Source organism: Rhinatrema bivittatum, chromosome 2 (genome assembly GCF_901001135.1).
Source record: "Rhinatrema bivittatum chromosome 2, aRhiBiv1.1, whole genome shotgun sequence".
Taxonomy (NCBI): Eukaryota; Metazoa; Chordata; class Amphibia; order Gymnophiona; family Rhinatrematidae; genus Rhinatrema; species Rhinatrema bivittatum.
In genome coordinates, this window is record NC_042616.1 from 394,123,139 (window position 1) to 394,150,223 (window position 27,085).

The 27,085-nt window shown below is 44.9% G+C and overlaps 1 protein-coding gene across 1 annotated transcript in view; it reads left to right on the top strand.

The window, feature by feature from the left end:
• ANKRD33B (ankyrin repeat domain 33B) overlaps window positions 1-27,085 on the top strand; it is a 110,461-nt gene that overhangs the window by 35,356 nt on the left and 48,020 nt on the right. The window contains exon 2 of the mRNA XM_029590039.1: window positions 5,538-5,667. Coding sequence (XP_029445899.1) covers window positions 5,538-5,667 — 130 coding nt within the window. The remainder of the gene's footprint in view (window positions 1-5,537; window positions 5,668-27,085) is intronic.

Sequence of the window (27,085 nt, forward strand, 5' to 3'; positions counted from 1 at the left end):
TTTAGTAATGTAGGTTAGCTCTAGGCTTTTATTATATTTTAATTTTTTATTGTATTTATTTATTTGTTGTGAACTGTTTCGATGGACTCTGAGCGACGGTATACAAAAAATGTTAAATAAACAAATAAATTCTCTTGTCCATCTCAGCAGGCCTTGGAATTATGTCAGACCAGCAAATTACAGCAGCAGGTAACAACATAGAAATGGACATTAAATCCTTCCTGACCATGCTTATGAATTTGGCCCCGGCATCTTACCCCAATCGTTCCTGCTCGAATGTATTATCAGTAAATACAGTTGACCAAAACGCACCACCCCACAACACAAACAAGGGATCAATTCATCCCAATGCATCCCTCTACACCCCAACCAATGAACAATCGCATCCTACTGAGACAAGTTCAGCTGGGCCCAGAAGCTGATATGAACATGCTCTCTCCATCCTCTGCATGCACATATACTAGAGATATGCTTCGGGTAAAAATTTAGTGTCGGGCTTCATTTCAGGCCCCCCCTCCCGCGGGAATTTTATTTTCCCGTATTTCGGGGGTTTTTTTCGGGGGCCCCGATTTTTGGGTTAGTGCGCACTATTGGGAGTTAGTGCATGCTTACCTGGTAGAGTTAGTGCGCACTAACTCAAAAATGAATTTTTTCCGAAATTTCGGAAAAAATTCAATTGTTTTTCGGTTCTTCCAAACCATTTCAAATTAGGCAATTTTGTTGACATTGCCTAATTCGGGAAAAATGATTGCCCATCCCTAATATATACCCACACAATGTACAAATGTCCAACAATCCATGTACTCCGCCCCCAGCATGCAGAACCTGGTCCCATATTACCACGGGCAAGCAGGTATAAGACCTGTCTGCCCATTCAAAATGCCAGAGACCCTAATACAGAATGTACATTATGAACTTGGGCCTAATACTGCACACAGACTGAACCAAAGTCTAGGCCTGAAGAGCAAGACAAAATGGAATCTTGTGGCCATGTGATATTTTTGGGTTATTTTTATAAAGATTGTTTTTCATACAAAGAGAAAAAACTGTGTTTGTTCCTTCATATCAGAGACTTGTCAGTGCCTTCCAAATGAGAGGAAGAAGCCTTGGACCAGAACTGAGAACATGTCTTTAGTAAAACATTGTATCCAGTTTGAAGCCATCCATGAAACAGCTATTGTTCTAGCACCTGCATTTTGCTGATGAACTCTAATGAGCGCTGAGAATATTCCTATGCATTGAGGCATAGATGACAATATGTGCATCCCACCAGTCCTGGGTCTATAGGAGGTGGCAATGTCCAGTCCGGAGCAGAGCAAGAACCCTATGGAGCTGGATATCCGAGAGAGTTACAGAGAAGAAGACAGATGATTTTTTATGTCTGACATTGTAACAGACATTTATTTATTTATTTGATGCTTTTATATACTGTTAGTCTGTAGTACATTCATAAAGGTTTACAAAGAGATAAAACATGATTAACCAAAATATTCATAAAAGAAAACAATCAATAAAATAAATAATTACAACAGTGAAATATACTCTAATAGTACAATACAAGACAAAATAAAAGCAATAATATAATAAAACAAAGTCGAGAACATCCAAGCAATTAAAATAAAATACAATTTAAAAAAACCAAACTAAAATGGGTCATGAGTTTCCAGAGCATGTCATCGCTGCAAATTCAGATGTTGTATGCCTTTTTAAGGAGTCAGGTTTTTAATGATTGATTTCTTGAAAGCTTTAAGATCTTTTTGTGTCCTGAGATTGCATGGTAATTGATTCCATAATATAGGTCCAGCTATTGAAAAGGCTCTTTCTCTTACTTCTGTTAAATGAGCCGATCGGTCGGATGGTACTGATAGGAGTCCTTTATTAGCAGACCTTAGGTTTCTTTCGGGGGTGTCACTCGTGAGACATTATTCCGGAAAACTTTATCTGAAAGGTCCTTTCCTGTGCCTTTTACATGGATTACTCAAACTCTGCCAAGAAGGCTTGCTCACAGAACTGGCTGTGTCAGTTACTGCAACGGTGATTTCTACGTTAAACTGAGTTCTGGATTCTTAGCACTGTCTGCTCTGTAGTCAAGAGACAGCTGTTTGCCAATTATTCCCACTGAGAGGTTTTTGGCCAATTGGTGTATTTTATCACCTTTTTCTGTCATTGCACCCCCACAGAGATGTCCCTGTGATTTTTGGGTTTTATCTGTCATCCACTAAGAGGGATTTTGCTGGATTAACCCTTAGTGTGAGACAGCATCCTTTTTACAGGATTGGCCCTGGACTTGTGCAGAACTATAATGGAAGGTGAGATCACTGGTTAAATTACCTTTACAGCTGGGTTAATTTATAGTTTGGCAATTGTTTCATGCTTAAGTGCAAGTAAGATTAAAGATAGCATTTATACTTTACTTATCTCATATGACAGGAGATACATCGTATCACTGTAAAATTAACATTGAAACTGTAATGAACCAAAAACCACAGAAAGAAATAATTGTACCGTATTACTATTTTCACCTATGCTGCTAATAAACTAATTTACTACCTCATAAAAGTGTCATCATCTGCTCATCAAAGCCAAGAATTCGTATCATAGGGTTACTGGTTAAATCTGATAACTACTGTGAGGTTCTCCTACTAGAGACTCCCCTACAGGACCTTCTAACAAACAGCGTGATATACAAGTATGCTCCACTTCTTTACTACCAAAAAATTCATATTTGCCGCTATTGTCTCATCACAGGTCCCCCTCCCCCTCCCCCCAAAAATGTTTGGACCAGTGATGAGACAATAGCGGCAAATATGAATTTTCTGGTGGTAAACAAGTGGAGCATACTTGTATATCATGCTGTTTGTTTGAAGGTCCTATATATACATCTACAATTATTGATGGTTGTTAACATTCTGAAGTGGGAATCTGCATAGATTTGTAGCAGTAGGACTATCTATCTATCTATCTATACACATGCACATTTATCTGATGCAAAACTGCAGTGTAAATTTAGGTGCATTTGTCGCAGGCTATTTGTGTGTACGTTTTGAGAAACTAAGGTAGAGGTATAAATGAAATACCTGCCTTGGAAACAGCTTAATACTTGGATTTCTGTTTTAACTCCAGTCATAATAAATGACGCTCCTAGGGATGAGTAAGCTGAAGAAGATTTTAGAACACACTCACAAAAAGAGAACTTACGCAGGTGGAATGAATTCTGCATGTTTTTGCAATAAATTTGATTGGTTATATTTGGTGGTTTTAGACAAACTTAATCTAGATAATGTATAAAAGTCCTTTCTCTCAGAGACTGCTATAGATAAAACAATGTTTTACCCATAGAAATGGCCTTTTAAAAAATTGCCTCCCCGCCAATATGGGGGAAAACTTGTGTGTGCCTGTCCTGTTCACATGTAGATTTACCTGGACTGAGCAGAGACATTCCGGGCATAGAGTTGTGGAAGGCTTTGGACATATACACATATTTAAAAGTATGTACTTAAAATTTCATGAAAAACTTGTGCAGGCTGATTTGGTAGGATAATTTTCAAAGTGGATTTATGTGTGCAAGTCTACATTGAAAATTGATCTAATTTATACTCCTATTTCCTGACTTTTTTATGTACAATGTTACAAAATTACCCCTTTAAAGGTGTGATTCACATCATTTACTAAGCTATCTGCTACTTGTTACAGCTCTGATACCCAAAATATCTGACCTAAACAAATGGTTTGAATCATACTAAAAGAACAATTCTTTACTCCTTGAGAAAATATTTTTTTTCTTACAGTTTAAACCCCCCCCAGTGTCGGATTTTAGCTTCGGATTGCAACAAGACCGCAAGTCAGTCTGCTTGCTCAATTTTGAAATGGTGAAGATTTTGTGCAAGGATCTAATGTTATGAAACTTCAGGGAGGGGACAAAAATTCACAACAAATTGTGCAAGCAAAAACATCTGCAAAATGTGCTTTTTGCGCAATTCTTAAATTAGCACTTTTGAGCCATGTTCCCATGGCAGACGTTTTTGCTTGCATAATTTTTTCTGTGGATTTTTTGCTCTTCCTGAAATTGAAGGCAACACTCATTGAAAAGCTTAATTATCCCGATAAAGGGACATAGGGCCTCATTTTCAAAGCAGTTTACCGCGTGCGATAAATTCGCAAATCGCGTTAACACAAATGCAAATTAGTAATTTGGTATTCAGGGGCAGAGTTGGGGCGGAGCATATGCAAAGCAGGAACCAGTTTATCGTGTGCGGCGAAACAGCCGCAGTGTTAGCGCGGCTGCTATCGCAGCTAATAACTACAACCCTCAAATTTGCGGTACGGACTGCACTACAGGCCAGTAAAGGATTATCGCAGTCCACGATAGTTCCAGGCAGCCTGTTTCAGAGAGAGAGAGAGAGAGAGAGAGAGAGAGAGAGAGAGAGAGAGAGAGAGAGAGAGAGAGAGAGAGAGAGAGAGAGAGAGAGAGAGAGAGAGAGAGAGAGAGAGAGAGAGAGAGAACCTTACTATAGTGCCTATGCCCTAGACAGGTATTTTAACCCCTATGGGAGGGCCACCTACCAACTCGGGGTGGGGATTAGGTATGAGCGTCGGGGGCCACTTTCGCATTCCACATGAGACCTACGGAAAGAACAGTGGTCTCTAGTGAAGATTTGCTGGCCGTCGGAGTGAGGAAACTCACTCCAAGAGGAGATTTGGGCTACGTTCTCTCCACCTAGCTTGATGGACACTCTACCTGGGCAACAACAAGCTAGGTGGAGAGAACGTAGCCCAAATCTCCTCTTGGAGTGAGTTTCCTCACTCCGACGGCCAGCAAATCTTCACTAGAGACCACTGTTCTTTCCGTAGGTCTCATGTGGAATGCGAAAGTGGCCCCCAACCCCCGACGCTCATACCTAATCCCCACCCCGAGTTAGTAGGTGGCCTTCCCATAGGGGTTAAATACCTGTCTAGGGCATAGGCACTATAGTAAGTCAGTCAGTCTCTCTCTCTCTCTCTCTCTCTCTCTCTCTCTCTCTCTCTCTCTCTCTCTCTCTCTCTCTCTCTCTCTCTCTCTCTCTCTCTCTCTCTCTCTCAAACAGGCTGTCGTGGACTGCGATGATTGAAGTGCAACAACTGGCAAATATTGTGCACTGCGATGAAACACCGAAAGAATCATTGCACACTGGGAAAACATCGCGTGCAGTGCTAATGTTTTCGCGAATGGCGAAAACATCGCCGCACGCGATGTTTCCCCACTGCACGAAAGAAGCCTCATTTGCATTGGTAACGCCCCCTAATGCGTTACCAATGCGATATTGGAAAATGAGGCCCATAGTCCCATGTTTTGTTTTTTTCTTTTGCTCTAATTGATAGAAATACACAAACAGAATTTCACATTTATGCTTGCAGTTGTTACTGGATACTCTTGGCATGTGCTCACTGTCACCCAATTCCATTGCTCCATTTCCGATCCCTAACCAATTTTATAGCAGCATCTGTAAGCATCTTCAGTCCAAAGTTGCAAACAGACTTTTTGTTCTTTTTCTTTGTAGACCGGCCTTCTTGTTGCCTGTTACCAAGGTTATGTGGACATTGTAGTAGCCTTAGCCCAGTGCCCCTGGATTGATATAAACTGGCAGGACAGCGAAGGGAATACAGCCCTAATCACAGCTGCACAAGCAGGTAAGAAGATTCCTGTCTTCTTTCTCATCAGAGAGCGCGCACACCACTGAGCAATCCTGCATATAATAATGATGGATGGAGAATAAATCAGAGCACAATAGAATTAAGTAGTAATTCCTGACTGGCAGAGTGTTTGCTTACTGTTAATAACCTCTTTGGAAGAGCTGAAGGCTTGAGGCAAAGCCCTGCTCAGTGATGAGTATTATGAGATAGAATTGTTGTGGTTTGGGAAAGTGGGGCTGGGAGAGAAGGGAAGGGACAGAAGTTTGTTTCATGATACATTTTTTTTTAAAGTAGCAGAAGACACAAACATTCTCTACAGGATTTCATAACTATCATAGAGTATTCTTATCAGGGGGGTCCTAAAAATTGTACTGCATGATTTCTCAGCTCATAGAAACTTGTATATTATGCTTTAATAGTAGATATCAACAAAGTCTGTATTTGTTGTCAGATAACCAAGAAATTTATGGAAGCTTAAATGTGAATTTTTTTTTTTTTGACAAGCAGTGCTGCCATGGAGCTTGTATGTGATTGAACATCAACCCTTTAAATATCAACAGACAAATGCACAAAAGTAGCACAACACGCAAAGCTCTAAATCTAAAGTTGGGAAGATAAGGGGGAATATGTATTTTTTCCTCTTCTCCACTGTTGCTTTGTCTTAAATATTTCCTGTGAATTTAACAGCCCAATTCATACCTTTCTTTCTGGTACAAGTAACATCCACTTAGAAATGTATGTGCCAGAAAAGTTTGACTTGGTCATAATGCCCCATCATGGATTACATGTGCAAAGGCAAATGTTTGCATTGGCTCTTAAATAAGGAAATACTGACCTTATTGACTTCTGTTCAGACCTACCTGGTTAATAACAAATTGGTAGAGGAGTAGCACACAATATGTTAAAGAGGGTATAGATTCAAACAGGATAAAAGTTCAACAGGAAACAAAATGCACTGTAGAATCTTTATGGATAGAAATTCCATGTGAGAAAGTCCACCTTGCCAGAATGAACAGACAGATGAAATGCTAACAGAAATTAGGGACGCTAGCAAAAATAGCAACACAGTAATAATGGGTGATTTCAATTACCTCGGTATTGATCGGGTTAAATGTCACAGCAGGACATGATAAAGAAGTAACGTTTCTAGATGAAATAAATGACTGTTTCATGGAGCAGCAGGTTCAAGAACTGATAAGGGAAGAAGTTATTTTAGACCTAATCCTTAGTGGAACATATGATTTGGTGAAAGAGGTAATGATGTCAGGGCCACTTGGCAATTGTGATCACAGCATGAACAAATTTGACTTGATAACTGGAAGGAGGATGCTAAGGAAATACACTGTGATGGCATTTAACTTTCAAAAAGGAGATTAGGAAAAAATGAAAAAAATGGTTAGGAAAAAACTGAAAGAAGCAGTTGCAAAGGTCAAGAGTTTACTTTAGGCATGGATGTTGTTTAAAACTACCATCTGGAAAGTCCATACCAGTTGTATTCCATGCATTATTTCCACACAGTTACACCTACTGTTTACCTCTTATTTATTCTTTATTATTATTATTATTATTTATTGTTATATGCATTATGTTTACTGTTTGTTTCTATGCATCATGTTTACTGTTTATTGATTTCTGGTTATTAATCTTTGTTCTATGTACACATATCCATGGTAATTAACAATCTGGTTATATGTAAACCGAAGCGATATGTACCAGTACATGATCTTCGGTATATAAAAGTCTTTAAATAAATAAATAAATAAATAAATTATAAAATGGAAGAAGGCCAAATGACTACTGACATGGTTAAAAAGTGAGATGAGAGAGGCTATGCTAGCCAAAAGAACATCTTTCAAAAAAATTGAAAAGGAATCCGAATGAAGAAAACAGGAAACAATGTAAGTACTAGCAAGTTAGGTGGAAAGCATTGATAAAGAAGGCTTGTTGCTGAAGCAAAAACTTATAATAAAAACGTACAGGTACATATTAAGCAAAAAGCCTTCAAGGCAGTCAGTTGGACCATTAAATGATCGAGGAGTAAAAGGGGTGCTAAGAGAGGAGAAAGCCATAGCGGAGAGATTAAATGAACTCCACAGCCCCAGCTTCCAGAGGCCCCGCACCCTATGTAGTAGAAAAGGACCGGAAGGCTCATCTGCATACTGCTCCCAGCATCCCCCGAGGGAGGACTCTAGAGGTCACAGCGAGCGATCCAGGTTTTGAGCTCCACAGCCCCAGCTTCCAGAGGCCCCACACCCTATGAAGTAGAAGAGGACCGGAAGGCTCATCTGCATACTGCTCCCAGCATCCCCCGAGAGAGGACTCTAGAGGTCACAGCAAGCGATCCAGATTTTGAACTTCACAGCCCCAGCTTCCAGAGGCCCCGCACCCTTTGCAGTAGAAGAGGACCAGAAGTGCGTGCCTAGAAGCTTGCAAATCTCAAACCTCTCAATCCTTTGAGTGAAGATCAACTTAATGGTGTTGAAGAGAATTGGTAAGTATAGCCTTGGAAATTTTTTGGACTTAAAAAAAAGTCTGGAAATAGGTTTAATAGTGGGATATATTCTTTAGAGTTTGTGTGTTTCTGAGATAACAAGCAAGTCAGAGGGAGTTAATTCTAATGTCTGTCCTTCCCTCCAACCCACCCCTAGCTCAATCCTTGATTTTTAGGCAAGAGACACTTTCTCAGTAAAAATCAATCGGGCTCTTTTCCAAATCATACTATTGCACCATCCCTTATTGAGAGTTTAATCATCCCCTTGTAGGTCACTAGCAGATTAATTAGTGAATACACCTATAAATTTAAAGTACTCTCAACAAAATTAAGATGAAGGCAGCAGTCCAGCAGCAAGAAGGGTATTTCCAGTCTTTTGCATCGAGTGTCACATGCCTTGGATCAGAAAGGTCTCCCAGTTGGAGACCATTACCCTGGTGTAGCAGGAAATGATCCTGTAGGAAGCACCTGCTCTCCAGGTGATGCGTTGTCCTCTCACACTGAGGACAAGTCTCCCAGGGCTACTGCCCAGGAGGGAAGGGTTAGGTTGGCCATCATAGTTGGTGATTCGATTATTAGAAAGCTGTGTGGCTAGTAGACATGAGGAATACCTGCTAACTTGCCTTCCTGATGCAAAGGTGGTGGACCACATGCATCACCTAGATAGGATTATAGACAGTGCTGGGGAAGAGCCGGCTGTCGTGGTACATGTGGGCACCAACAACATAGGAAAATATGGGAGGGAGGTTCTGGAAGCCAAATTTAGGATTTTAGGTAGGAAGCTGAAATCCAGAACCTCCATGGTAGAATTCTCTGAAATGCTCCCTGTTCCACGTGCAGGACCCCAGAGGCAAGCAGAGCTCCGGAGTCTCAATACATGGATGAGATGATGGTGCAGGGAAGAGGGATTCAGTTTTGTAAGGAACTGGACAACCTTTTGGGGAAAGGGGGAGCTTTTCCGAAAGGACAGGCTCCACCTTAACCAAAATAGAACCAAACTGCTACTGCTATCTTTCAAAAAGGAAATAGAGCAGTTTTTAAACTAGAACAAGGGGGAAAGCCGACAGTTATTTAGCAGTGCATTGTTTGGAGGAATATATTTATTTATTTATTTATTTTATTTACCAATTTTTTCTATACCGATGTATAGACTTAACCTTCACATTGGTTTACAATCATTTCAAATACAATCATATTATATATAAATCAATATCAAATAAAACAATATAAATCAATATAAAATAAAACAATCATTTAAAATCAAACAATCTTATACCTAAAACAATACAAAATCAAAATCTTACATTATCCAAGCATGTTCCTATCAGTCAGTCGTTTTTTTCACAGTAAGCTTGCTTAAATAACCATGTTTTCAAGGATTTTTTAAATTCTGTATATCTGGATTCTAGTCTCAATTCTATTGGTAACATATTCCAAATCTTGGGAGCCGCCAAAGATAGTGCTCGTTCTCTTACCACTGTCAATCTGGCTGATGGTAATGATGGGATTGCCAATAGACCTTTATTTGCTGATCTGAGTGTACATTGTGGAGTATTTAATCGTATTGATGCAGTTAACCTTTCGGCATTTTCAGTGTGTATTGCTTTATGTAGGATTGCTTTATGAAGGATACTAATGAAATAGGAGAGTTAGGGCATCCCAACAGAGAGGTTCCAATGAATGCAAAAGTAGACTATGTGCCTGTAAGTAAAGAATACGCCTGAGCTAAAGAATTACAAATTATCCATTTCAACTGAAAAGAAGGTTGTTAATACAAACAAAAAACACACTTTGAAATGTCTGTATGCCAACGCCAGAAGTCTAAGAAGTAAGATAGGAGAGTTAGAATGTATAGAAGTGAATGATGAGATAGATATAATTGGCAACTCAGAGACCTGGTGGAAAGAGGATAACCAATGGGACAGTGCTATATCAGGGTACAAATGATATCACAATGATAAGGAGGATCAACTTGGAGAGGGTGGAACACTTTATGTGCAGGAGGGTATAGAGTCCAACAGGATAAAGATCATACAAGAGACTAAATGCTCAATAAAATCTATATGCGTAGAAATCCCATGTATGTTGGGTAAGAGTATAGTGATAGGAGTATGCTATCGTCCACCTGGCCAAAATGATCAGACAGATGATGAAATGCTAAGAGAGATCAGGGAAGCTCACTAATTTGGCCTGCAGTAATAATGAGAGATTTGAATTACCCTAATATTGACTGGGTAAATATAACATCAGAATGTGCTAGAGACATAAAATTCAGGAACCAATGAGAGAGGGAGCTATTTTAAATGTAATTCTTAGTGGAACGCAGGATTTGGTGAGAGAGGTAACTGTGGTGGGGCCACTTGGTAATAGTGATCATAACATGATCAAATTTGAACTAATAACTGGAACTGGGAAAATATGTAAATTTACAACTCTAACACTACATTTTCAATACGGAAAATTTGATAAAATGAGGAAAATAGAAAAAAGCTGAAAGGTGCAGCTGCAAAGGTTAAAAGTGTATAACAGGCATGGACATTGTTTAAAAATACAATCTTAGAAGTGCAGTCCAGATGTATTCCATGCATTAAGAAAGGTGGGAGGAAGGCAAAATGATTACCGGCATGTTAAAAGGTGAGGGGAAAGAGGCTATTTTAGCCAAAAAGATATCCTTCAAAAATTGGAAGATGGATCCATCTGAAGAAAATAGGAAAAAGCATGAGCATTGTCAAGTTAAGTGTAGGCTAAAAGAGAATTTGAAATGAAGTTGGCCGCAGAGGCAAAAACTCATAATAAAAACTTTAAAAAATATATCCGAAGCAAGAAACATGTGAGGGAGTCTTTTGGATCGTTCAGTTGGACTGTTCAGTTTAACCCCTCGATCAGTTGGACTGTTAGGTGATCAAGAGGTTAAAGGAGATGATAAGGGCATCACGGAAAGATTAAATGATTTCTTTGCTTCGGAGTTTACTAAAGAGTATGTTGGGAAGATACCCATTCCGGAGAAGGTTTTCATGGGTAATGATTCAGATGGACTGATTCAAATCACGGTGAACCTAGAAGATGTGGTAGGCCTGATTGACAAACTGAAGAGTAGTAAATCACCTGGACCGGATGGTATACACCCCAGGGTTCTGAAGGAACTAAAAAATGAAATTTCAGACCTATTAGTAAAAATTTGTAACCTATCATTAAAATCATCGATTGTACCTGAAGACTAGAGGATAGCTAATGTAACCCCAATATTTAAAAAGGGCTCCAGGGGCGATCCGGGAAACTACAGACCGGTTAGCCTGACTTCAGTGCCAGGAAAAATAGTGAAAAGTGTTCTAAGCATCAAAATCACAGAACATTTGGAAAGACATGGTTTACCTCACAAATCTGCTTTACTTTTTTGAAGGTGTTAATAAACATGTGGATAAAGGTGAACCGGTAGATGTAGTGTACTTGGATTTTCAGAAGACGTTTGACAAAGTTCCTCATGAGAGGCTTCTAGGAAAAGTAAAAAGTCATGGGATAGGTGGCGATGTCCTTTCGTGGATTGCAAACTGGCTAAAAGACAGGAAACAGAAAGTAGGATTAAATGGACAATTTTCTCAGTGGAAGGGCGTGGGCAGTGGAGTGCCTCAGGGATCTGTATTGGGACCCTTACTTTTCAATATATTTATAAATGATCTGGAAAGAAATACGACGAGTGAGGTAATCAAATTTGCAGACAATACAAAATTGTTCAGGGTAGTTAAATCACAAGCAGATTGTGATAAATTGCAGGAAGACCTTGTGAGACTGGAAATTTGGGCATCGGAATGGCAGATGAAATTTAATGTGGATAAGTGCAAGATGATGCATATAGGGAAAAATAACCCATGCTATAGTTACACAATGTTAGGGTCCATATTAGGTGCTACCACCCAAGAAAGAGATCTAGGCGTCATAGTGGATAACACATTGAAATCGTTGGTTCAGTGTGCTGCGGCAGTCAAAAAAGCAAACAGAATGTTGGGAATTATTAGGAAGGGAATGGTGAATAAAACGGAAAATGTCATAATGCCTCTGTATCGCTCCATGGTGAGACCCCACCTTGAATACTGTGCACAATTCTGGTCGCCGCATCTCAAAAAAGATATAATTGCGATGGAGAAGGTACAGAGAAGGGCAACCAAAATGATAAGGGGAATGGAACAGCTCCCCTATGAGGAAAGACTAAAGAGGTTAGGACTTTTCAGCTTGGAGAAGAGACGGCTGAGAGGGGATATGATAGAGGTGTTTAAAAACATGAGAGGTCTAGAACGGGTTAATGTGAATCTGTTATTTACTCTTTCAGATAATAGAAAGACTAGGGGGCACTCCATGAAGTTAGCATGTGGCACATTTAAAACTAATCGGAGAAAGTTCTTCTTCACTCAACACACAATTAAACTCTGGAATTTGTTGCCAGAGGATGTGGTTAGTGGAGTTAGTATAGCTGTGTTTAAAAAAGGAATGGATAAGTTCTTGGAGGAGAAGTCTATTACCTGATATTGATTACGTTGACTTAGAAAATAGCAACTGCTATTACTAGCAATGGTAACATGGAATAGACTTAGTTTTTGGGTACTTGACATGTTGAGAAACTCCATTGGGCTGGGCCTCGCTGTTAGTCTTCTTTTGTGTGTGCTGTGTGGTAGGCTGCGGTGGCGTTTTTGCTTGCCTTTTACTGCATAGTCCTCTACAGGATCGTCGGTGCGTGCAAGTGCATCCTGCTGTGTGTAAGATTTGTGTGTGCAGCCTGTGCGTGCACTTTTTCACATATTGGTTGTGCGCTAAGGCTTGGAACAGTAACAGTCGCTTATCCTTTTGGCACACAAATTTGGGACATTTAAATTTTGTGCACATAAAATTTGTGCGCATTATTTTTGTTACAGCAGGGCTTCGGCTGGATGTATATCCTTAGTCACCTGTTAAGCATATTGCTGGATTAATGGCACCAGTGGCTAAGAAACCTAAGTGTCTCTTTCTCTGTGCTGCCTGTCACATTAGGGCATCTCAGCCTGAAGGGCCCTCTAACTTATCACAGTACTGCTGAGAGGCTCAGGGAGAATTATCTTCCTCTGATTTTACTAAGCCTGGGTCTTCCCAGCCAGATGATGGCTGGGTTAAGGATGTGTCAGGAGGGATGCCTCACCTTGGAACTCCTTTGACTGATTCCTCAGCAGTGGACGGCAGCTCAAGTGGGCGCTGCACAACTACCTCCTAGTCTTGGAGTGAATCCTTCTGCTTTTTCTTGGGAAGAGTTTTTTTCAAGGATTGCAATCCTTCCTTCAGGTGCATTTCTCAGCACCGTCCAAGCCTGTCAGTTCAGATCCTCAGGCAGTGCCCCCTCCCCCGCCCCCTTTCGGTATGTTTAAGGTCCTGAAGTACACCTCGAGCTGCAGGTGTACCTGACAGACATCAGGATGGCACTGATGATGAGGCAGATCCTGAACCCCTGGAGAATGGGGAAATCCCCCCAGGTCTGGAGCCATATAAAATTATTTAAGGTTCTTTGCTAGAGATGAACTGCTGGCTCTGATTTCCCAGACATTGAAGATGCTGGGAGTTCCTGGTGCAGAATCCATGTCTGAGCCAAAGAGAAATCCCATTTTGGTTTCTTTGCGTAAAGCCTCTTGGTTTGAATGGGATACCCCAGAGGCAAACTTTAAAGGAGGTCATAACTTGGAAGGTCTGTACCCCCTGGATCCAGTGGTGAGAGAGCATCTGCGTTTTCCGAACATGGATGCGCTTGTCTATGCTGTCTATAAACAGATGACCATCCCCGTGAAGAGAGGAGTAGCCCTAAAGGATGTGACTGATAGAAGGATTGAGGCCATACTTAAGCAAGCATTTGAAGCAGTGGCAATGACATTGCAGATAGCTGCCCATTGCTCCTTGGTGGCTCGCTCTTGTGTGCTTCTCTCTCAGGAGGTTGATGACGTTGGAGCGAATTCCAGGGCAGTTATGGAAACTCTCCTTTTTAGCAGGTATGTGCTGCGATTTTGTCTGCACTTCGGCCAGAGGAGTGGCTTCGGTAATAGCAGCCAGGCATCAGTTATGGCTGAGGAATTGGGTGGTCGATGCGACCTCCAAAGCTGTTTAAAGGACCTCCAATTGCTGTTTAAAGGATCACTCTTGTTTGGGAGTGAGTTGGAGAAGCTGACCAGTAAGTGGGGTGAATCCCCGGTTCCTTGATTGCTGGAGGATAAAAAGCAGTCACTACACACCTTTGCTATGAGGGGTCATCTCAGGGGGTTCTGGGCATTTTTATCCCTACAGAAGGGCTACCTTTCAGAGGACTCTGCCTTTTGGCAGGTCTCAGACCTTTCATCCCAGACAACCCAAGCGGGATGTGGGCTCGGTAGTGGAATCTCCCAAGCCTCCAATGAAGCTTTGCCGACCCACCCCTGGGAACAGGAGATAGGGGGGCACCTCTCTTTTATCAGAGGTGGATCGAGATTACATCAGATCACTGGGTCCTGGAGGTAATGCGAAAAGGATATACGCTGGAGTTTTGCAGTATTCCTTGGGACGTGTTCATGGTTTCTCCCTGCCACTCTTTGCAGAAGAAGCAGTCAGTCGAGAGTGTGCTGTCAAGGCTCCTCAGTCTGAGGGCTGTGGTTCCAGTGGCCGTGTCTCAAGAAAATATAGGTCAATATTTCATTTATTTTGTTGTGCCCAAGAAGGAGGACTCCTTTTATTCCATCCTGGATCTCAAAGGGGTCAACCGTCATTTGGGGGTGACTCACTTTTGCATGCAAACATTGTGCTCAGTGATAATGGCCATCCAGTCGAGGGAATTTCTGACAACCTTAGATCTGTCCGAGGAATACCTCCATATTCCTATCCGATTGGAGCGCCAACATTTTCTATATTTTGCAGTACTTGGGTGCCATTATCAGTTTTGGGTGCTGCCTTTGGTTTAGCCACCCCTCGCCGAACCTTTTCCAAGGTTATGGTGGTAGTGGTGGCAGAACTGAGAAAGGATGATATCCTTGTACACCTGTATTTAGACGACTGGTTGATTCAGGCCAAGTCTCTGGAGGAGAGCCATCTGGTGACCCACAAGGTGATTTAAGAACATAAGAACATAAGAAAATGCCATACTGGGTCAGACCAAGGATCCATCAAGCCCAGCATCCTGTTTCCAACAGTGGCCAATCCAGGCCATAAGAACCTGGCAAATACCCAAAAACTAAGTCTATTCCATGTTACCATTGCTAATGGCAGTGGCTATTCTCTAAGGGGTAGATTTTATAATTTTGCGCGAGCGCGTACTTTTGTTCGCGCACCAGACGCAAACAAAAGTACGCTGGATTTTATAAGATACGCGCATGGCCGCGCATATCTTATAAAATCCGGGGTCGGCGCGCGCAAGGGGGTGTACATTTGGGCAACCTGCGCGCGCCAAGCCCAGCGGGTGCTGCATGTTCCCTCCGAGGCCGCTCCGATTCCGGAGCGGCCTCGGAGGGAACTTTCCTTCGCCCTCCCCCCACCTTCCCCTCCCTTCCCCTACCTAACCCACCCCCCCGGCCCTATCTAAACCCCCCCTTACCTTTGTTGGCAGATTTACGCCTGCTGAAAGTAGTTGTAAATCTGCGTGCGCCAGCGGGCTGCTGGCGAGCCATCACCCGACCCGGGGGCTGGTCCGGAGGCCTCGACCACACCCCCGGGCCGGCGCCACTCCCCCGGGCCCACCTCCGAAATGCCGCGTCACGCCCCCAAAACGCCGCGTCATTTTCGAAACGCCCCCGACACGCCCCTTTTACGAAGCCTCGGGACTTACGCGCATCCCGGGGCTCTGCGCGCGCCGGCAGCCTATGCAAAATAGGCGCGCCGGCATGCGAGGGCCCTGCACGTGTAAATCTGGCCAGATTTACGCGCGCAGGGCATTTAAAATCCGGCCATAAGTGAACTTAATAGCAGGTAATGGACTTCTCCTCCAAGAACTTATCCAATCCTTTTTTAAACACAGCTATACTAACTGCACTAACCACATCCTCTGGCAACAAATTTCCTTGTTGTAAGAGCTTGGTTGAGTGGTGAACCTAGCCAAAAGCAGTCTTCAACCATCTTAGTCGTTGGAGTATTTGGGTGTTCATTTTGACACAAAGCAGGGCAAAGATTTTCTTCCAGAAGCTCATATTCAAAAGTTGATGGCACGGGTGCATCTCTTGGTGAGCACTAAATGCCCAACATGGTCCTATCTACTGGTGCTCAGGTTGATGGTGGGAACCCTGGAAGAGGTACCGTGGCTGAGGGCGCATATGCATCCACTTTAGAGTTCTCTGCTGTCTCGATGAAACCTGCAGTCTCTGGATTATTCAGTTCAACTCCACCGATGGAAGTCTGTTCTCACCTCCAGCGGTGGTTGGAAGCTGATAATCTGAGAAAGGGAGTCTCCCTGATGTCGCTGGACTGGTTGGTACTCCTGACAGATACAAGTATCCAAGGTTGGGGAGGTCACTGTTAGGAACTAATGGCGCAAGGGCGATGAAATACAGAGGAGTCTCTCTGGAACATCAATCGGCTGGAAGCCCATGTGGTACGGTTGGCATGTTTATAGTTCAGCTGCAGGATCGAGCGGTCTGAATAATGTCAGACAACTCAACAACAATGGCTTTCATGAATTGGCAGGGAGGAACAAAGAGCTAGCAAGTATCACAAGAGATAGACCAACTTATGGAATGGGTGGAAGTGCATCTTCAGGAGATCTCAGCTTTGCACATTGCAGGAAAAGACAATGTAAGAGCAGAGTTTCTCAGCAGGGAGAGTCTGGACCCAGGAGAATGGGTATTGTTGGATGAGGCGTGCCAGCTGATAGTGGATCACTGGGTCTTCCATTTATAGACCTGCTGGCAACTTCTCGCAATGTGCAGGTTTCTCGATTCTTCAGTCACAGGAGAGATATGAAATCCTTAGGGACTGATGCTCTTGTGCAGGTTTGGCCAGAAGGCAAAATGCTGTATGCCTTTCCCCCATGGCCCCTATTGGGAAGAATGGTTTGAAGGATTGAAGGCCACAGCAGGATGGTGCTTCTAGTGGCATTAGATTGGCCAGAAGACAGTGGTATGCAGATCTGCGAGGAGTCCTGGTGGAAACCTTCATTTTCCGCCATACAGGAACCTGTTGCATCACGGGCCTGTCCTACGTGAAGATCAGACTCTGTTTTGTCTTATGGTATGACCCTTCAGAGGGCTCGCTTGTTGAAGCGTGGATATTCTTTTGCAGTGATTGATATCTTGCTATGGGCACAAAAGTTCTCCACTTCCTTAGCCTATGTGTGGGTTTGGCGCGTGTTTGAGGCTTGGTGTGAAGATCGAGGGGTGCTTCCTCGTTCAGTTGGGATTCCACTCATTTTGGAATTTTTGCAGGATAGATTAAATAAAGGCTTGGCCCTTAATTTCTTGTACAGGTAGAGGCTCTTGCTTGTTTCAGGGGCCAGGTGGATGGTGAATCCTTATCGTCTCATCCTGATGTGGCCTGTTTCTTGAGGGGAGTGAAACATCTTCGTCCTCCCTTGAAGTTACCGGTTCCTTTGTGGAGTCTTAACCTGGTGTTGGATTTCATGGCAGGCCCTATATTTCACCACTGCATAGACTTTCCTTGCAGTTACTGTCCTTGAAAACAGTGTTTCTGGTGGCACTTTGTTTTGTGCATTGAATTTCCGAGCTGCAGGCCTTGTCTTGTCAGGAGCTGTGCCTTCGGGTGACTCCAGGGGCAAAACAGATGCGTACTGTTCCTTCCTTCTTGCCTAAAATGGTCTCAGTTTTTCACTTGAATCAGTCCATTCCTCATTGTCCTTGGATGAGGAAAGAGATGTGGAGGAATACCGCCTGTTGCGTGCCTTGGATGTCAAGAGACATGTCATGAGATATCTGGAGGTTTCTAAACCTTTCCGAAAGACGGATCGCCTGTTTGTCCTTCATGGTGGAGGAAAACAGGGTGAACCAGCTTCAAGGGCTACAATAGCTTGCTAGATTAAGGAGGTGGTCACGGTCACGTATGTGGAGGCTGCAAAGCTGTTACCCATTCAGGTTAGGGCTCATTCCACTATGGCTCGGGCAGTGTCATGGGCAGAGGTTAGATTGTTGTCGCTCATTGACATTTGCTGAGCTGCGATGTGGTCCTCCTTACACACCTTTTCCAGGTATTATCGTCTGGATGTGCAGGCCTGGGAGAATGCAGCCTTTGCATGTGCGGTGTTGACTGGACTGCTGGCAGGCTCCTGCCCTGTTCGGGAGTAGCTTGGATACATCCTACTGGTTCTGGATTCATCTGTCTGGAGCTAAGAAATGAGAAATTACTACTTACCTGATAATTTCCTTTTCTTTATGACAGACAGATGAATCCTGCTTCCCACATTTGGCTGCCAAATCATGGCTATGGTCCTCCTTCATGGCTAAGAGCTTCCAGGGATTACTGATAAGTGTTAATCCAGTCCCAGATTAGTGTTAATGCATGCTTGTCTGAACTCAATGTTTCTTGTTGTTTGAGTACAGAATTGGTTGGTTGTTGTTAATCAAGTTTTTTGCTAGTCTGTCCACTTCTTTTATCCCAAGTAAAATCTCCCCCCCTGAATAAATATTAAATAGAATAAATATTAAATTAAAAAAAAAAAAAAAATCTCCCCCATACCTGGGAAGGTCACAGCTGCCATGACTCCCTGCAGGCTGGCCCTTCACCTGACCTGGCCACTTACCATGTAGCGCTGGGAGTGGGAGAGCAGAGACACCAGGGAGGAGGGGGCCAGTAGAAAGCGTGCAAATGTGATAGGGCTGAAGGAGGAGGAGGTGGCAGGTCAGCCTGGGCTGGGCCATGAGATGCACACGGTAACGCCAGCAATAAACCAGGGAGACTTCCTTCAAGATGGAGCCACCAGTCCTTGGTTGTACTGCGCTTCCAGTACCCTCAGCCAGCTGACCAATCCCGTGCCACCACTGCAGTATCCTACATTTGGATTGGCCGACTGGCTAAGGCAGCTGCCACTCATGCAAGGCCCACATGCTGGGCAGACAGAAGGAGTACTTTACTTATTTATTCATTTGCAGCAGGGGGCGGGACCAGATGCTGCAATTCTGGAGTCAAAGGGCTAAAATCCAGACAGAAATTCAGTAATGTCCAGAAAAAAATCCTCCATGAGCCCCTGGATTCCCTCAGTTACTGTTGATTAATTTAAATCAAAAGAGGAGGATATGAGAGCACTGTAGAGCTCCTCCTCCTGCTCCCACTCCCCTGCCGGCCCCGGTGTCATGTTTTGAAAGAAATTATTCAAAGCGTGATGCTGGAACTTGGGAGGGGAGGAAGCACCACAGAGTTCCAGTCTCAGCCTCCACCAGTTTCAATTAACCAGTGCTAAGTGAGGGAATCCAGGGCAGGCAAGTGGGAAGAGACAATGCAGCAAGTGCTGCCGCACTGCCATCAAGGCATTTTTTTGAAAAGGGTCCCTCTTCTGTGTAATTTGGTAGGCGGAAGGGGAAGGATTCTGACAAATTTGGGGGAAGCTAAGGTTCTTGTGTACCCCACTTCTTGCGCCTATGTTCAAAGCAGTACTAAGATTAATGAATAATGAAGTCAATATTCAAAAAAACATTTAGATGGCTAATTGAAAAGTTATCCATCTAAATGGCTAACTGGTGATATTCATAGCTGTATGCATTTAAATTTTAGGCATATAATGAGTTTTGCGCCTAGAATTTAAATGCATAAGTTGGAGGCATTCCAGGGGCAGGTGGGAGGCATTTCTGGACAGAGCAGAGTTAGCCACATAAGTTATGTGGCTAATTCTGATATTCAGATTTAGCCATTTAACCAAAGTGGCTAACTCTGGTTGGTCCATGGGCTGACCTAAAGTTAGCTGGTTAGACATAACCGGCTAACTTTAAGATAGCCAGTTATATTCAATGACGTAACTGCACCACTGAATAATATACCATGCTAGTTAGCTGGATATATTTACCCGGCTAACCAGCTGAGCCACACTGTGGCTGAAAATGGATCCCAATGAGTCTTATGAGAAGGCCAAACTAAAGAAAGATAGTTTAGTTTACATTTAAAAAGTGTTTACATTTAAAAAGTGTTTAGTTTACATTTAAAAAGCTGAACCAGTCCTGGATTTATCGCACTACTTGCATGGAGCTGTTATTCTGATATCCCTATTGTGGTCCAGAAGAAAAGAAGGGCTACATTTTCCTGCATGCAGTGGGGTAAACCCATGACTGGCTCACCTTGTTCCCCTGGTCATGGAGCTTATATGGTCACCCTAGATTTAAAGGATGATAGGAATGAGGAGTCCTGCATATCCACGAGGAGTTGATTCCAAAGCAACAAGGCTTGGCCAGTGAAGCCTAAAAACAGAAAGAATTTTGTTTAGAGCAAGACTGAACAAGAAGGGGAGCCATTAGAAGAGTGGAATGCATGAGAAGGGATGTTTCTACTAGAGATAACAGAGAACAGATACAATGAGGCTGTATCTAGTATTTCATTTACTGTTTTGACTGAGTTGTTGAGCATCTGCTGCATAGCAAGGCAAGGTCTTTAGTACTGTGTGCCTGAGCCAGGAGTAGGCTGCAGCAGCAGGGCCATGCAGCTATCAGGAGCTGGAGCGGGGCTGTGTGGGTATCCCATTGGAAGCTGGAGCAGGTTGTCAGGAGGAGCAGCAGCATTGCTCAGGCAGCTGAGAGCAGTAGTCACAGTTCTGTCTGTGTGTTGCGTCCGTCGGTGCTAGACAGCTTTGCCCCGTTTGCCTAAACTTGTTCATGGCTCCTCCCGCTTACCTTGGGAAAATGGCTACCGCCACGTCTACAAGCTGACCTCTCCGGTGTCCCCATAACGGCTATGGTGCTGCCTCCTGCCATGCTCCTCCCAAGGGCCTACTAGGGTGCGCTCGCACACGCCACCCACGTCTTTGTTCCAGCATTGGCGCGAACCTCGGGGGCGTTACCCTCTACTGACATCACGCCATCCGGGTATATAGCCTGTACTAAGTTGCTAGCTTGTTGAGTTAGCAATGAATTGGTCTCGGCCGCTGCCGCTGGAAGCTCTCTCTCTCTGCCCTTCAGGGTAATTGCTAACCTGAGTACCCACTCCTCCGGGACCCTCTGCCTTACAGGGATCAAGTACTCACTCCTCGAGGGCCTGCTCTCCCTGCCTCGGTGCCTATACCATCTTCTTCAACCTGGTGGAATCGCATACCTACAGCAACCATTTAGTGAGTAATCTAACTCTGTCTATCTCATCCATGGTACTGTCTTGCTGGGAAACCTACACCGGAATTCCCCTATACCAACAGGGTGAGAAGGGTTCCCTCTGCCGAGGGTCCTGAGACTGCTACATCCAGACTACCTCACTACTGCCACCTCTGGTGGTATACTTCAAGCTGTACAACAAAAGAACTAACACTGTGTTTGTGCGTCCTGCGTTTAGCCCAGTACTGTGGCGCCTCACGGGGCTCCTCCCCGTGGGCGTGGTCATCTGCCACAGTACCCAAGAATCCACCCAAACACCGCTTAACCATATCACTGTGGTTGGGCCTGAAGGAGAAAGCTGCTGCTACTACATGTGCTTCCAGAGGAGAGGAAAAGAGAGTGAATGAGAAAGGCAGTGTGTGTGACTATGTGAAACAGAGAAGCTGCATCCGTGTATGTGACTGAATGCATGCTTGTGTGTATGAGAGAGATTGTGTGTCTGTGTATGACTGAGCACGTGTGTATGTGAGAGAGAGGAGAAAGTTAGTTTGTGAGCAACAACCCATCTTCTGCTAATTCACGACAATCTCAGGGCTTCTGGAAATCAAAAGTTCTCCGCTATAGAGAGCAGAGTAATTTTTTAAATCCTTATTAGTTTTAATTTTTTGATGTTATTTCATGTATCTGCTGTTTTGAAATATTAGATTGGTGTTTAGCAAATTTGTATATATATTTTTAATTATTGGATGTTCTATTATTTAGCTGTTTTGAAATATTCTTTTTATTAGTATAGTTTTACTATTGATTTATATTTTTTGATGTTTTATGAGGAATGGTAACATGTCTGTTTTTCAATTGTTGTATTACATTGTTACGATCCCGGTCACTAGCCTAGTGACCGGGCTCTTACCTTCCTCCGTGGCGCCGCGAACCGCCGGGTTTCTGGCCTCCAGGGCCGCATGGCAGCGGCGTCTCCTCGTGGAGACGTCGTCAGAAACTCCTCCCCCCAGCCCTGGTACGCGCGCGCGCGAAGAGCCGTGTTTTAAGGCGTCTGCACCCGGATGTGCAGACACGCCTCTTTTGACGTCAGCTGATTGAGCAGGGGATTTAAGCCGGGACTTTTGAAGTTGCAATTCGCCTTGCAACGAGGTTTCTCTTCGGAGTGCTAGTTGCCATCGTTTATCTGCCTGCCTGGTTCCTGACTTCAGCCTGCCTGACTCTGGTATCGTTTATCTGCCTGCCTGGTTCCTGACTTCTGCCTGCCTGACTCTGGTATCGTTTATCTGCCTGCCTGGTTCCTGACTTCTGCCTGCCTGACTCTGGTATCGTTTATCTGCCTGCCTGGTTCCTGACTTCTGCCTGCCTGACTCTGGTATCGTTTATCTGCCTGCCTGGTTCCTGACTTCTGCCTGCCTGACTCTGGTATCGTTTATCTGCCTGCCTGGTTCCTGACTTCTGCCTGCCTGACTCCGGTATCGTTTGCCAGCCTGGTTCCTGATCTCTGCCTGCCTGACTCCGCTCTCTGCCTGCTTGTACCCCGGTTCGTATCGCTTCCTTGGATTCTTCTGTTATCACCTAAGACCCAGCGGTCCGGGTCCCTACAGGCTCCTCCTGGGGGGATCTCGGGCTTCCAGGGCGAAGACTCCTAAGCCCTAGTGACCCGGGCCTCCACAGCTCCTCTGGAGGGGTCACGGGTTCCCAGGTGAAGATTCATCGTTTCATCTAGTCTGCCTCCCGTCCGCCTCCCTCCGGCGGTCGGCCCAAGGATCCACTTCCGGATTGGTCAATCACAACAGTTTGCAAGGCCATGGATCCGGCAGATCTCGCTGGGCTTCAGGCCATTCCTGGGTTGGCACAACGCCTGGTGCAGCAGCAACAGGTGTTGGATTCGTTAGTAGCCACGGTTGAGCGCATGGCTACTCGAATGGACAATGAACCTCCTGGACAGGCTCCGCCTCCGGTTCCGGCTCCAGTAGTCACATTCCAGACTCAGACCCAGCTGCCTGCTCCTTCTCGTTATGCTGGGGATGCCAAAGCTTGTCGTGGTTTTCTCAATCAGTGCTATGTGCGGTTCGCTCTACTTCCCAATCAGTTTCCTACTGATGCAGTCAAGGTGGCGTACATTTTCTCCCTGCTGGATGACAAGGCGCTGAATTGGGCATCTCCTATGTGGGAGAAGAATGATGCCGCTCTCTCGAGTCTGGACCTCTTTGTGGCTGAGTTCAGAGCCGCGTTCGATGAGCCTGCTCGCCAAACTTCAGCGACTTCGGAGCTCTTGCAAATTCGCCAAGGACCACGTACTCTGGCAGAGTACGCTCTGGAGTTCCGCACTCTGGCGCTTGAGGTGGGGTGGCGAGATGATGCCCTTCGGGGGATTTTTCTTGAAGGTCTAGCAGGCCGGATTAAAGACATTCTTGCTGCCAGAGAGCTCCCTGAAGATCTCAATGCTCTCATAGAGCTTGCTGGACGCATTGATCAGCGGTTGCAACAGCGGGCTAGAGAGCTACGCCCACTACGGCGCATGTCGCCACTAGCGCCGGTCTCGTCTAGACCTCTTGCCTCTGTTCCCCGGTCTACGGGGGCTACCGCAACACCATCTTCTGATGAGCCAATGCAGCTGGGAAGAACTACCCTGACTGAGGAGGAGAAGCGCCGCCGCAGGACACAAGGTCTGTGTTTGTATTGCGGCGGGAAAGGACATTTCCTGTCTAATTGCAAGGAACGGCCGGGAAACGCCCACGCCTAGGAGTAAGGGAGGAGTGTCCCCTGGGCTGTTTGAACGCTGCTCCTCAATGTACGGTACCGGTAACTTTAAAATTTCCCGAGGAGTCTTTTGAAACTCGGGCTCTGATCGACTCAGGGGCTGGAGGGAACTTCATTGCTCAGTCTCTGGTTGAGCGCCTGCAAATAACTACTCAACCTCGGGAGCCCTCCTTGCGAGTCACCTCCATTCAAGGGACTCCATTGGCCGGGAGTATCTCCTTGGTTACAGCTCCGATTTCTCTCCAGACCGGCCTATTCCACAGCGAGGTGATCTCTTTCCTGGTCTTGGAAAAGTCGGTACATCCTATAGTTCTTGGCCTACCGTGGTTACAGCAACACTCTCCCATAATTCACTGGGACAATTTACAGATTGCTCAATGGAGTCCACAGTGCTTCCAGTCCTGCATTACTACTACTGGGAGTTCTCCCATCCCTCTGGCACATGCGGGGCCAATTCTTCCGGCGGTGTACAGTGAGTTCTCCGATGTATTTTCTAAGGAAAAGGCGGAGTTGCTGCCACAACACCGTCCCTTCGACTGTGCCATCGAGCTTCTTCCCGGTACTACACCACCCCGGGGTAGGGTGTATCCGTTATCCCAACCAGAGACTAAAGCCATGTCCGATTATATTAAGGAGAACCTCGCTAAGGGGTTTATACGTCAGTCTACATCTTCTGCAGGGGCAGGATTCTTTTTTGTAGCCAAAAAGGACGGATCTTTACGTCCTTGCATCGACTACCGTGGTTTAAATAGGATTACTAAAAAGAACCGCTACCCGTTACCCTTGATCCCAGAACTTTTGGACAGACTCCAGGGGGCTCGAGTTTTTACCAAACTGGACCTAAGAGGAGCCTACAATCTTGTGCGCATCCGTCCCGGGGATGAGTGGAAGACTGCTTTCAACACCCGGGACGGGCACTACGAATATCTGGTTATGCCATTCGGCTTGTGCAATGCTCCTGCCGTATTCCAGCATCTCATGAATGAGATTCTTAGGGAACTGCTGAACACTTGTGTCATTGTCTACCTGGATGATGTTCTCATATTTTCGCAAGATTTGGATTCTCATCGCCGACAGGTTCGGCAAGTTCTTCAAATTCTCCGAGACCAGCACCTTTACGCCAAACTGGAAAAATGTCTCTTTGAGCAGGACTCTTTGCCTTTCTTAGGGTATATCGTGTCTGCCACAGGATTTCGCATGGACCCAGAGAAGGTTTCGGCCATCAAGAAGTGGCCTCAGCCTACAGGATTAAAGGCGTTGCAACGCTTTCTGGGCTTCGCCAACTTTTACAGACACTTTATTCCAGGATACTCCCGGCTGGTGGCACCTTTGACAGCCTTAACAAGGAAAGGAGCGGATGTTCGCCACTGGTCTGCAGAGGCTTGTAAAGCGTTTCAAGATTTAAAGGACGCGTTTCTGTTGGATACTTGCCTACGACACCCTGATCCGTCACGTCCCTTCATAGTGGAGGTAGATGCGTCCAGTGTGGCGGTAGGTGCAGTACTTTCTCAGCACTCTAGTGCAGGAACTTTACTCCCATGCTCGTATTTCTCGAAGAGATTCACTCCTGCCGAAAACAATTACGGTATTGGCGATAAAGAACTTCTCGCCATCAAGTTGGCGTTTGAGGCATGGAGGCAGTGGCTAGAAGGAGCTCAGCACCAAATCACGGTGTACACTGACCATAAGAACCTGGAGTTTCTTTCCCAAGCCCAACGCCTCAATCCCAGGCAGGCGAGATGGTCATTGTTCTTTAGTCGGTTCGATTTTATCCTCAAGTACCGACCCGCCGCTAAGAACATCCGAGCCGATGCGCTGTCCCGTAACACCATCCTTGAGGAAAGGAGTGACTCTCCACAGTATATCATTGACCCAGCCAGGATTTCTCTTGACTGCACTAGTGTATGTCAGCAAGAACGAGTAGTAGTACCTCGACGAGACCGAAGGAAGGTTCTGGAGTGGGCTCACGACTCCCTTACAGGAGGTCATGCCGGCCGAGTAAGAACTCTCACTCTCTTGAATCGATTCTACTGGTGGCCTCGGGTACGTCAGGACGTTCAGGAATACGTGGCATCTTGCCCGGTATGTGCCAGGCAAAAGCCACTTTCGGGTCGACCTTGGGGTCTGCTACAACCGTTACCCATTGCCACAGAACCATGGACACATATTGCCACAGACTTTGTGGTAGATCTCCCTCCTTCAGAGGGTAAGACTGTAATTTGGGTTATTGTGGACCGTTTTTCTAAAATGGTACATCTCGTACCACTGGACAAACTGCCTTCTGCACCTGAGTTAGCACAGCTGTTCGTACAACACATCTTTCGAGTCCATGGTCTTCCACAAAGTATAGTCTCTGACCGTGGACCTCAGTTTACAGCTTGCTATTGGCGAGCCCTTTGCAAACAGTTCGGGGTTCAGTTAAATTTCTCCACCGCTTTTCACCCCCAAAGTAATGGACAGACGGAAAGAATGAATCGGTCTCTCAAGTCTTTTCTCCGCAGTTTCATTTCTGAGAAAAGAGATAATTGGGTGGCGTTGTTGCCTTGGGCAGAATTTGCATATAATAACCATGAACACTCTGTCATGGGCCAATCACCTTTTCAAACGGTTTTTGGTCGTCATCTCAGACCTCCTGTCCCAGTTCCAGTGGAGGTGGCATCTCCTGCGGCTCAGTCAGCAGCGACTCAATTTCGTCACCTATGGCAATCTCTTCAGCATCGTCTTTCTTCTGCAGCACGGAAAGCACAGACAACAGCGAATCGTCAGAGACGGGCTGCTCCGACACTACTACCTGGTACTAAAGTATGGTTAAGTACCAAAAATTTGCACCTTTCAGGCTACTCTCGCAAGTTGGCTCCTAAATTCTGTGGTCCATTTCCAGTGGCAGAACGTATTGGATTGGTATCCTACAGACTTCGACTGCCATCATCATTGCGCATTCACAATGTATTTCATGTGTCCC